Consider the following 13,632-nt stretch of genomic DNA (forward strand, 5'->3'; position numbering starts at 1 on the left):
ATTTGCTAATTCTCCTGAGATGCTGCGGAGAAACTCAGTGTTGCAAAATTGTAACAGTTAAGAGTCTGCACCTGAATTACTGAGCTGCCAGACTCAAACACCAGAGACAGGGACATTCAACTTTAAACTTAGATTTTGGAAAAACAGTAAAAAAAATAATGGAAAGTAATTGAAAAAAGTCTGGGGAACAATCTAAAAACAACTAAATTGAAAAAGTGTTTGGAAGGTGAACAACCCCTTTAAGCATTTTTACCCAACACTCTAATGTAATAAACTTGGTATGACACACTAGATTTCTAAATATGGATAAAATTTGAGCATCAAAGAGTAAAGATGAGTGCAAATACATTACTAAATGGTGCAATACTGGTAGTAGCACTGCACCATGCAATAATAAAGAACCCTTGTAATACATTTCTAACTATTATACATATTTATATACACAGCGCTTTAAATTCACACTACATACACCTTTATACTGTACTGTATAGAATATGTTTTACACTTTTAGCTGCACAACCCCATGCCTTATGAGATATGTTAGTGAGGAACTCAAGGTGCCCATAAATGTGCAGATTTTAACCACAGTCAGACGACCTGAGCATGTATCTTTAACCGCTGGTGTGACATTATTTACATTTTATGATTACCATTGATATGTTATGTTTACTTGCATGTTAGCTCATGGAGCAGTGTTAATAAAACTTGCATGTAAATTATATCCCCCATGCATGTAGACTGATCATGTACAACAGAGCAGGAATGTTTATATGAACCACACATTATTAAACACACTGCCATACTCCCTGATGTCCAATACTGGACTGCTTAATCTTTCATTTTTCAGCTCATTCTACAATACAGATAATTACTTAGAAGCATTCTGGTAAACATGAACCCAATCATCCCAGTTACACACAAAAGTGCTGCAGTAATAAAGCAGAAATGCTAAATGTCATTACGCACTATTCTGCACTGTGTGCAAACATATAACTATGTAACAGAAAGTGTATATGAAACATATTTTAAAGTTATATTTTGAACAGTTATTAGGCCATTTTATATCATGTAATCTAATACAGGGGTCCCCAACCACCAGGCCGCGGGCCAGAACCGAGCAGCGGACAGTCCTGAACTGGGCCACTGAGCCTAGCCCGCAATTAACATGGCGCAGCAAATTGGACGCGCAATTGCCACTTGCCCCCCCCCCCGGGTCCTTGCAAAAACTGATTCCTTTACACCGGTCCCTGGGCCAAAAAAGCTTTGGGACCGCTGATTTAATACATTTATTACTACAACTATTGCCCAGTTTCACCATACTCCCTAACTAGTTCCTGTAAATTTTCACATGTATAAATATATATAGTGGATAATGTACCTCCTACTGTAATTTATAAAGATATTATGTCACGAGGAGTTATGTGACCATATATAGGTCACATAACTCCGAGGTGACTTCTAATTTCTTTATAAATTTCAGTAGGAGGTACATTATAATCTATATTTTGTGTGAAACATCGGGAGGGGGGTCAGTGTTCAATTTGGGCGCGCCGGCGTTCAATTTGAACGTGGCGGCGTGAAATTCGGCGGCCGGGGACCCTTTATAAATGGCGTGTTCGGAGGTCAGAACACGCCGTTTATAAGTATATAATTTACAGTCTGGTCTCATAGGGAAATGACCAGACTGTAGATATGGAGATATATATATATATATATATATATATATATATATATATATATATATATATATATATATATATATATATATATATATATATATATAGTTTTTTCAATTATTTGCCTTTTTCTTCTGGCTCTTTTCAGCTTTCAAATGGTCCCATCTAAAAAAGTGCTCTGTAAGTCTACACATTTATAGTCATTGCTACTTTTTATCACTCATCTTTCTATTCAGGCCTCTCCTATTCATATTCCAGTCTCTTATTCAAATCAATGCATGGTTGCTAGGGTAAGCGGGACCCTAGCAACCAGATGGCTGAAATTGTAAACTGGAGAGCTGCTGAATAAAAAGCTAAATAACGCAAAAAACAAATAATAAATGATGAATACAAATTGCAAATTGTCTCCGAATATCCCTCTCTACGTCATACTAAAAGTTAATTTAAAGGTGAACAATCCCTTTAAATATGAACGTACTGTTACCATGCATTGGTAAAAACTGCATGTTTGCTTAAGAAGCACTACTAAAGTTTAGATACATAAGATAATATATAGCTATGGAGAACCCATTCAAGTCTTAATAGGCAAAAAAAAGGGAGATGTTTACATAGCAGAACAGGAATCAGATGATATTCAATGCTTCCTACAGGACTACAGAACAAAAAGCATGTCTCATATAAAATAGGGGGTGGCAATGTCACTAAATTCATGAGATATTAGGAAATCAGAAACCTTATAGTCAGTAACAGCAAAACCACTGATAAAACTGGCTGGGCTAAAATTGAGTTCAGTTTGTTTTCTTCAAACAACAGAATTTATTAAAAAGGCAGTTTAAGGAATGTCAACCACCAGCAGTACCAAAATCAATGAAATGTATGATGTTGCATCTGAGAAGGTTATATTTTATTTCTGTTTAAAGAAATGGCCATCAAATCTGAAAACTTTTTTTTAATGGAAAAAAAAGGAATGTACAATATCAAGTGTCTTTATGTGCAGCCATCCTGTCTATGCAAAGAAATCGGTTTCCACTTTGCGGATGCCGAGATGCACATCTCTCACAGATAAATGTTGTGTAAAAGTTGTGTGTTTCTGCCTCAGTCAAGAATGAAGACACGTCAAGCAAATACAGCACGGTGTGTAACATTATATAAAATCGCATGCTTGGCTCATACATGGATATCCTTATGTCCAGCATAAAACAAAATTAGAGCCAAGTTAAGGGAAAATAGCACCTTTTATGAACTAAGAAGACCAGTTTCATACACATGCTGGTTCAACTTTTGCCTTCTTTAGCTCAAGATTAGATTCTTCCTTGCACCCTTCCCTCTTTTGGTCCAGGTTAGCATCCAGCACTGAATTATGGTAGGAGTTATCTTCCTCCTTATGGTTCTCATAAGTTGGCTCTGTTTTAGTATGTATCCCAGTCCAAACTGGTATCTTGTGACCCAGAAGCTCCATGAGCTGTATCATCACCTCATCCACATAACCATGTATTCTCAAATCCGCATGTTTGTCATGCTTGGTGGGCTGAAGGTTTACAATGACTAGTTTCCCTCCCTTGCGCTTGGTGAGGAGCGGAAGGTTCCCACTGGGTCGGATCTGGAGTGAGGTCCCCAAAGTAATGGACAGGTCTGCTTTCCTGCAGGCTTCATCAGCCAGGTTTAGGTCTCTGTCAGGCAGGGAGTCTTCCCAATCCAGGATGGTGTCTTTCAGTTTCCCCCTGCAAGCTCGCAGGCCTCGCACCTTTGGCACATCACAAAACCTGCCGGTAGGTTTGAGCCCCATGGTTCCCACCACTTGATCCCGCACATACTGTTTAGCACATTTGCTACATTCCTCCACGAACATGTTCCCATGCAGTTCCGCCAGCTGCTCCCGGGGGAAGCCGGATCTTACGTGCAGACCATCTACATTTTGACTAACCAGAAACTTCAGGATCCCAACCCTCTGCAGCTTCAGCAGCGCCATGTGAGTAGGGGAAGGACATGCGGTTTCAAAGGTGGTGTCAAACTTTGGGTCCAGCCCTTTCTCCTCCAGAGTCCACACTCCATTAGGCCCCCTGAAGTCTGGGATTCCGCAGGAAGTACTGATCCCGGCTCCCGTGTGAAAGACAACGTAGGAGGATTCACGTATCATTTCAGCTAGTTCCTCTACTTTCTGACGCAATTCGTCCGGGGAATCAAATTGCTCCGGGAGCCCGCAGCGACCTTTATCGGCATACGGAGACAAACCGGCCGCATAGTTCACCGACATGTCGCTAACAGAGCTCGCAACAAGAAAGATTCCTTTGTGAACATTAAATGTCCGGCGCAGGCAAATGACGTCATGTAGGCGGTCACGTGGACCTCTTAAAGCAGTAAGCTGCTTATCTCACAGTAGTGTACTTGCATTCTCTGGTGTGTTACCTCAGGTTTCATCCCGTCGTCCATTATTAAATCCAAGGCAGAAAAATCTAACAATTTGTGGTGGAAATATTTCTGATAATCCAACATTTTGCAAGTCTTCAGTGACAACAACCACGAACTTTCCTGACGTCACTGGCTCAAGCAGATTTACTAACACACCCAATAGGGGGCTCAATCAGGGTTAGCCAGGTCTAATTTTCAAACCAGCCAAAGTCTGGTACAAAACCAGCCCAAAACTAACCAAGGGGCACTTCAAAGGCAGCCCAAAAATGGCACACTGTACAACAAAAAAAGTAAAAAAATTAAAATTTATCCATGAAGCAAAAAGGTACAGATTCGCCAGTCAGGTGCCCCATAAGGCCACAATACATATACAGTTTCCATAAATATTGGTAAAACAAGTCAGCCTCTAGACATTTTGGTGGCCAGCAGATTTTTGCCCCAAAATTGTCTGAAATTGAGGAAAGTCATCAGAAAATGTGACAGAAGATTGGGGTACAGAGCCCAAAATCTGGTAACTCCTGATTTCTACACAACTCAGTGCCATTGCATGCTTGGTATTGCAGTCTTACATTGGTATTGCAGTCTTACATTAAACTTGGCAGTTGGCAAAATATTTAACAAAAACTACATTACCCAACATGCACTGAGAGACGCAGGCTTGGCCCATTAGGGCAAGAAAAAACTTTGGCAGGTTTCCAAAGTACAAACCAGCCAAAGGCCAAAAAAAGGAGCCCAAATCCTTACTTTGGCTATCTTGTACTTTCAAAACCAGTCTGAGCTTTAAATTAGTAGCTTTGGAAAACCACCAACCTGCTGTCTGTTATGGATGTAGCTGGAAAAACAGGCTTATCCCCCCCCTTGTCTGTCAAAGTGAGACGAAAAAATAAATAATGATAAAGTGAGATGAATTAAGGAAAATAAATATTGCTTATTAAAGGGGTGGTTCACCTTTGAATGAACTTTTAGTATGTTATAGAATGGCTAATTCTAAGCAACTTTACAACTGGACTTAATTTTTTTTCCTTTTTTATAGTTTTTGAATTGTTTGCCTTCTGACTTTACAGCTTTCAAATGTGTATGTGGGGATAGGGGCACTGACCCCATCTTAAAAACAAATACTCTGTATTGTAAGGCTACACATTAATTGTTGCTGTTACTTATTATTACTTCTCTTTTTAGTACGGATGCACCAAATCCACTATTTGGGATTCAGCCCAATCACTGAATCCTTGGTGAAAGATTTGGCCAAATACCGAACTGAATCCGAATCCCAATTTGCATATGAAAATTAGGGGCAGGAAAGGGAAAAGTGGAAAAAAAAATCTTCTTTTGTGATGAAAAGTCGCATGGTTTCCCTACCCACCCCTAATTTACATATGCAAATTAGGATTCGGACCGGCCAGGCACAAGGATTCGGCCGAATCTCCAATTCGATGGATCCCTACTTTTTATTCAGGTTCTCTCCTATTCATATTCCAGTCTCTTATTCTAATCAATGCCTGGTTGCTAGGGTAAGTTGGGCCCTAGCAACCAGATGGCTGAAAATGCAAAAAACTGGAGAGCTGCTGATTAAAAAAAACTTAAAGTGATACTGGCACATTCCTATGAAAACAGGAACGTGTTGGTATCAGTGAAAATAAGCTGCATGCGAAATATAAGCAGCTAAAAGCTCCCCAAAGCCGTCCCCAGCCCAGCGAACCTTGGTAACAGCGACCCTCCGACACCATTAAATCATCTTCCTGAGTTATTTCAGTCACGCTGGGCTGGGGGCAGTGTGATCCCTCCATAGGCTGGAGTCCTGTTTTAATTTGTAATCAGCCTATGGAGGGATCACACCGTCCCCAGAACAGCGTGACTGAAACAAATGCACAATTAGAAAAATATTTAAAGTGCTGGGTACCTTTACATAGTTCATTTAGGGGGTTATTTATTAAAGTCCGAATGCAAAAACTCAAGGTTTTTTTACTATAAAATCTGAATTTTTACTGGAAAAAAACCTTGAATTTTTCAAGATTTGTTATACCACAAGGCTGCAAAAAGTCAGAATCCCAAAAAAAAAAAAACGCAATCTCAGACCACCCGAGGTTGTATATAAGTCAATGGGAGAGGTCCCTGTCCTAATTGGAAGTTTCTCTGGTCTGTGCTGGAAATAGCCTAAAAATCTGACTTGGGCAAAAATTCAGGCTTTTCAGAAGCCTGGAAATTGAGCCAAATTTGGGAAAAACCTCTGAAAAAAATCATATGATTCAGGTTCACGCTCAGTTTTATCGAGTTTTCCCCAGATCAAATGAAACCGTGCTTTTTTAATAATAAATCAGGTCAAATCATGGATTCCAGTTTGGTTGGACTTTTTTATTGAAAAAAATCAGAAGAGTTCCGATTTTGATAAATAACCCGTCTTAATGTTCTCATGGTTTTCTAGTAGACTTAAGGTATGAAGATTCAAATTACTGAAAGATCCGTTATCTGGAAAACTCCAGGTACCAAGCATTCCAGATAACTGGTCCCATTCCTGTATTTGGGACAGAAAGCTTACACAATTAAAGAAATGTATTTTTAAATATGTGTGTAATATTTAGTGTTATAGAGTGTAATAGGAGCAGTGGGGTGCCCATTCGTTCTGCATAAACTGCTACCCATCCTCCTACACACAGATGCACCAATATAGATCTCCATGTAAACACATAGGTGCCCCTTCCATACAGGCTCCAATACCAACACATGTACACCCATGCAGAATGAGCGGTACATCATATACCACATCACATCATATAATCTCAACCGTCTCCCACACCCCCAAACACATACACTGTTATTAATGCAAGGTAGAGTACATATGTTGCTTCCCTTGGTACCCTGCTATTTTATGTCGAGTGCTAAGCTTTTCAGTGGCCTTCACCTTTAGATGAACGTAGCGCTGACAATAGCTAGTGTTTCTGCTGAAGGATAAAACTGTTGTGAGCTGTGGGGGAAGCAGTGATGTAGCAATGGCTTCAAGGACAAAAGTGAAAGCATGAATGGAAGGCTGTTGGAGACATATCCTCCACCTCCGCACCAATTGTAAATCATTGTGTTCTAAAATCATCTTTTTCAGAGCTAAAAGTATTTAGAATCCTTTTTTCTTAACCCTCAAATTACAGGAGTTAAAATTATGTTTTGTTTATTTCTACTTAGTGAGACAGAAACATGAGAGAATAGCACTGGGGCTTATTTATAAACAATGGGCAAATTTGCACCTGGACAGTATCCCATAGCAACCACACAGTGATTAGCTTTTCTCAGTCAACTGCCAGAAGAACAATAATAGCATGCATCTGATTGGTTGCCATGGGTTACTGCCCATCTGCAAATCTGCCCAGTGTTCATAAATGACCCCCAGCTATGTGCAAATTGTCTTTCATCAAATGTGAAGTTCATAGCTCTCTGTTCATTTATATGGGATTTCTAGGGGCATATTTTCAATAGCTGAATACAGAGTAATGTATATAGATAGATAGACAGAGAGCAAATTATCTATACATCACAGGCACTGGACCCTGCCAACAAGTAGGGAGGGGTCCTCTTGGGGTATCTGTATGCCATGGGGCCCCTGAATGGAGTAATGTAAGTTGCCAGTTCTGCAGTCATAAATTCATACTGTCTCAGTATACAAAACAGAACACTGGTCATGTTCACCGTCTCTTTAGACATAACCTCTCCACCTTCTTCCCAGCATCTCTCCTGTTATACTCACGTGTTCATGCCCAGATATTAGGAGATAGCTTTTATCTGCACTAAAATGTAAATGTTAAAAAGGGTTTTAGGGCAGAGACACACGCTCATATTTGGGGAGATTAGTCGCCCAGCGACAAATCTCCTCTTCTTTGGGGGTGACTAATCTCCCCGAAACTGCCTCCCGCCAGCTAGAATGTAAGTCGCTGGCGGGGTGTCAATCGGAGCGCTTCGTTTTCTGAAGTTGCCTCGCGAGGAAACTTTTGGCGACTTTGGAAAACGAATCGCTCCGAGGGGAATATTTAAGAGAATATAAAATAATTAAACTGCTAGTAAGACGTCTACAAACATTTCTATACTTCTGTAAATATAGCTACTGTATTTACAGTACAAATAGATTGCTGTGTACAGTATAGTGCTAAGCTAGATGTTGCTGGAATCACTTACAGTTTTCTCTAAGTCACCGCAATATTTCTTATAAACATTATGGGCTGATTTAATATCAATGGGACATCTGCCATTGTCTTCTACATGAACTTGGCAGGTTTGAGTTGGAGTAATTTTTTATTCTGACTTTTAACACCATTTGGGTTTAATAAATCACGAAAAAAAATGTTTTTCCCTTTAAAAGTCCAACCAGAAAGAATCTGACTTTAATATATAACCCCCTAAATCTTTGGCTTACTGACTTGCACCAATCAAAACACTTGTAATGCCATTATTAACATTGGGATTCACCAAATCCAGAATTTGGTTAGGGATTTGGCGCATCCCTAATTAACATCCAGTGTAACATTATCTCTACTCTGGAAATGGCGAGGTCTTGTTCGCTAGCAAGCAACAGTCTTGTTGCTAGCGAACAAGACCGTCTCTAGCATTCATTCGCCAGGCGTCGTTACTCTGGAAATTTAGTAAAGTGCGAATTTTACTGAATATTACCTCTTTCGCCAGAGTTTACTTCGCCACCTCAGACCTGGCAAACTCATAAAATGAAGCTTCATCTTCCTCAATCTTATGTCAGTGACATCATATCCTGTCTGCCGGAAATGCATTAAAGTTGCAAAAAACGCTGGCGACTTTTCTTTTTTTAAAGCGAGACTGCCTTCAAAAGTCCAAATTATTAAAGATTTATGTGTGAACAAAGGTTTTTAACACATTTGAGGGGCATGCCACATTTATATAACGGTGGGCTCATGTCTAGGGCATTAGAGGATCTCTTCTGTCTTTATTATGGCTCATTGTGTTTTAAAAAGTGGCCACTTCAAGCATTTGCACCAACATTACTATTAAAGACGTCCATACGACTTAGGTCAGCAAATAGGATATGGAGCACACGGTGGTTTCGGAAAAATCAAACCTTCTTATGTGGAAGCATGCTTCTGAGGAAGTGGCGAGACGCCACGAAACGCGTCAAGTGTGGGGGAGGTCATATCCACATATGTACTGAAGTTGATGTTTTTACAACTATTTTTCAATAAAGAAGGTTTGATTTTTCCGAAACCACCGTGTGCTCCATATCCTATTTGCTGACTTGATGTACAACACGTCTGGATCCGGGGACGCCTAATATGTTGTAGCACTGGTGTGGATTAGGACCCGTGGACACAAGTGGGTGAGTGCACGCGATTTGAAACTTTTACATACGACTTAGGTACCCGCCCTATTAATTATCCTAAGCGTAAGGGTGCTAGCGACGTTTCGCTAGGCAGAAATGAACGTTAGCGAAAATTCGCCATGAAATGCTTGCAATGCTGAAATAACGCTAGTGAAAATTCGCCAGAGTTCGGCTGCTGAGATGCAACTTAGCATTTTTGTGAATTTGCGTAGTGGTAACTAATTTGTGCCTGACAAAGTGGAGGGGAGTGTGGCATAGCAGTCGCTGGGGAATAATCGCCCTTTAATGAATTTGCCCCATGGTATTTGTTGTGGTTTTATAGGGTTTTGTAGGGCATTTATACCGGTGCCATAAGCAATATAAGCCAATCTGAAATTTGTCCAATCTGTGACTGAATATGCCGCAAATAAAAACAAAACGCTGACTGTACATTATTTTTATATCTCTTACCCAAAAACTGTACTTTTTCGTTATCCACATGTTAATGTATTATTTTCCTCTGTAAAAGTGAATGCTTTCTGAAAGTTGTGTTTACTGTAATCCAACCTGAAAATCAACAGTTCTAAGAGGCTTTCAACAGCTTGTGCTCTGTTTTCTTTATTGATTCACATAACGTCAGCGTTAGATACATTCAGCTACATGAATCATATCAGCAAGCCATAACAAAGAAGGATCTTGTAGAGCTGAGGCCCAGCCTTATATATGTGTGATCTTCAGGTCATGCCAATGGGTCAGTTCCTTCATTTCCCACAAATCCCAATCTCTTTGTGCAATTACATCAGTAATGCTCCAGCAAATTCCTAAAACTCCTGCTATTCATAGAAATCCAGAGTGGCTCGTCAGCGTCATCTGGACTGTATAGCTATTGTTTTTTAATATGCACAAGTGAATTATTTGGAAAAATCTTTTTACCCTTGCTGAAGCAGTCTTTGAATACAACTTCAGTCACTGGTCTCACCACCAAGCAAGGTCCTATTGTTATTAGGATCTGCGCTTATCCCAGGTGGCCGAAACAATCTGTCCACAGAGTATTTCGAATGGCTTAACCCCACAGAGGATCAAAGGGATCATAACTGCTGTGCAAAAATAAGATAAAAGAGTCTGTTTTCATGTCTGGAAACAACATAGCATAATTCCTTCTGAAGCATTAACCATTAATAGCATCAGACAATGACTTAAGCTGCAACCCACTGCAGGCTGGAAGTGGAGCACAATAAAACTTTAAAGACAAGAATGAGTATGCTTTTGCTTAAAGGGGTACTATCATGGGATAATGTCAAAGAAACTGGTGTAATATCGCCCTTTGTCGAATGAATTTCAGGTATCTTACACCCTTGCTCCCATCCAGAGCTTAAATCAGGAAAAAAGAATTGTGAATTGCTCTTGAAAAAGAGCCTTTAAGCTCGAAACATGTCGTGTGGTGATTAAAGGACACTTGAGCAGCAGTTTTTCTGTGCTTCTTGGTATCATTACCCCTACACAATTCTTTTTTCCTACTATCATGGGATAGTATTTTTTTCAAAACGCATCAGTTAATAGTGCTGCTCCATCAGAATTCTGCACTGAAATCCATTTCTCAAAAGAGCAAACCGATGTTTTATATTTAATTTTGAAATCTGAGATGGGGCTAGACATATTGTCAGTTTCCCAGCTGCCCCCAGTCATGTGACTTGTGCTCTGATAAACTTCAGTCACTCTTTACTGCTGTACTGCAAGTTGGAGTGATATCACCCCTCCCTTTCCCCTTCAGCAGCTCATCAACAGAACAATGGGTTTTTTCCCCTGCAGTGTACAATTTTTTGTGAATTTCAGAATCATCGCGGCTGTGCCTTATGACATTACCAACATTAATTACCTTATTAACCAGAGCAGGTTGGGTGGATCCACTGGCACTCCCACAAGTACACAGAAGTGCAGGGAGCAGGTCAGGGCACAGTTAACTTTAATGAATGGCATTCATGTGTGCCTTACAATTTTGCATCCATCAACTTGTGGTTGCGTTTGTAAGATGATGATGGTGGCCCTATACCTGCAGTGCATCTGGGTAACTGCCATGAAAGCTGGCTCTTCAAAGTCCCATTTTTGAAAAAAAAAATTTAATATAGTTGAAAAAAAAAAATACTTTTGGTCATATTTTTTAAAGCAAGACTGCAGTAGTTTTTGCACTCCCATCAGGGCACATGGCTGAGAATGCAAGGTATGTGACAAAACAGGCTGTTATGATTTCAGGCAGTTTAGCAAAACGTCAGGCATGAAGAAGTATCACTTCCTCACTCACACAATGGGATGTATTTATTGAAGGTTAAAATAGAGTTTGCCATATATTCCTAGAGAGAGAGATTTCACCATTTGCCCCCAAAACTGCCATACAACTAACTAGACAGCAATTAAATTTCTGTCTGGCAAAGTGTGGTGAACTCTATTTACTTTTTGATTAATATACCCCAAAGGAAAAAAGGTTGGTTTTTCGGTATGGCTGGGCCAACTGAGAACATTAGCCAGTTTTAGGGCAGAAGGTAAAGCTAAGCAATCATAATTAAGCGTAATTGGGTGTTCTAGCAAATGGCAGAAAGGCTGGCCTTTTTTTTTTAGTACTAATGGGCTGCTGTCGCTAAAATGAAAATAAAGCACAGCTACCAGGGCGATATTCAGTCACTGACCGCAGGGACAACAGGAAAAAACCTGGTGGGCCCCTGGCTCTTGTGGGCCCTGCTGGCCCAGATCAGAGATTTGCAGGCTCCTTCCTGCCGCACCATCCCGAAAAAGGTAGGGTGCGTCTGTGCAGCAGGGGGGTCCTGGACAGCAGCCCAGATGGGCCCCTCAGTCCAGCCCTGCTGCACCATCTCTCCTTCAGCTTCAACTTAGCTTCTACGTATCCCCATATCCATAAGGATCAGGCCCAGATTTGTGGCGAGGCGAAAAAATAGGCTTAGGGCAGCAAAATATTAGGGTGGGGCATGCCACCCAGCTGCTTTCTGAGGAACACTGGGGAATCACAGCTCCCAAGTGCTCCTGCACATGTACGTGTGCATTCGTGGGAGGAGGGCGTGCGGGTGGATGGGTGCATAGAACCCGCATCCTTGGGGCCCTTGCGCAGGAACGCTGGCCCTGATAAGGATTACAGTATACAGTACTGTCTAGTGTCCAGCAGCAGTCAAAAGATCCACTCTAGTGGCATCCTCACTAAACAAGAGAATCTTTCAGTGTATGGCCATCTTAAAATGCCAAAGACAGTCACCATTTATTGGACTGGTGGAGAGCTGTTTGGGTCTCTGCGTCCAGTACTTGAAATGCCAGGACCTATTTGGAATTCCACTCTGGGCCTGCCAAAAATCCAACCCACACCTGGTCCAATTGTTCTTCTACCTGGAAATATAATTAACAGAAAACTGTTGCAGTTACCAAACAGAAAATATACTTTACTTTCTAAACTTGTATTAGTCTCTAAGGTGAATAAAACCGTTTCAACAATATAATGTTATGATGATTATACCACATCCATTAGTGATTGTATTCTTTGTGTGTTTCTGGATGGGAAAATATTGAAGCTCATTCTTTTTTACTTTCTAAGTAGTGTTGCATTAGCTGACAACTGGGAATCTAACTGTTCTATCTCGTTCAGTTGTATCTGTTCAAATATACAGAGCATTGAAAGCCATGAAACCTAATAACAGATGCACAAAGGAGTACGCAGACTATTAAGTGGCTTCATAAAAAAATACCTTGGCAATATGGTAACGAAAAATGCATTTTTTTCTTTAGTGCACTCAGCATGTCATTATGAATGGATTACACAATCGCTGCAATAATGAATGGAAGGCCCTTTTTCTTCTTTTAAAAGTAGGTATTCTCAATTTGAACTACTATAGTGGGATCCATAATTACAGGCTACATAAAAATCTAACAGCATTCGCCTCAAAGCATATAGTAGAGGCAGAAGTGAAGAAACAGTGACTTGAAGTTCTGTTAAATTGCCACCAATTTCCGATGATAAACCCATCAAAACACAGTTTTTTGCCTGATGATTATCTTTCATTGTTATGTTCCCTTACTCAGCATTTCTCTCAACAGCACCATTTTTACTGCTCTGCCTAATACTGTGGGGGATTTAAGAACAAAACATCCTTAAAGGAGAAACAAACCCCTTATTAAAAAAAATCCTACCCCTACCTCACATAGACCCCCTCCCTTCTCCCCCCTCCAGCATAGCTGCTACCCACG

The 13,632-nt window shown here is 40.4% G+C and overlaps 1 protein-coding gene across 1 annotated transcript; it reads right to left on the bottom strand.

Annotated features, from left to right (window-relative positions):
- Positions 1–2,563: 2,563 nt before the first annotated feature.
- Positions 2,564–3,965, bottom strand: sirt6.S (sirtuin 6 S homeolog). The gene is given in 1 exon segment (NM_001092123.1): positions 2,564–3,965. A coding segment is annotated over 1 exon segment (996 nt). The 5' UTR covers positions 3,931–3,965; the 3' UTR covers positions 2,564–2,934.
- Positions 3,966–13,632: the final 9,667 nt, after the last annotated feature.

This window comes from Xenopus laevis, chromosome 6S (genome assembly GCF_017654675.1).
Source record: "Xenopus laevis strain J_2021 chromosome 6S, Xenopus_laevis_v10.1, whole genome shotgun sequence".
Lineage (NCBI taxonomy): Eukaryota > Metazoa > Chordata > Amphibia > Anura > Pipidae > Xenopus > Xenopus laevis.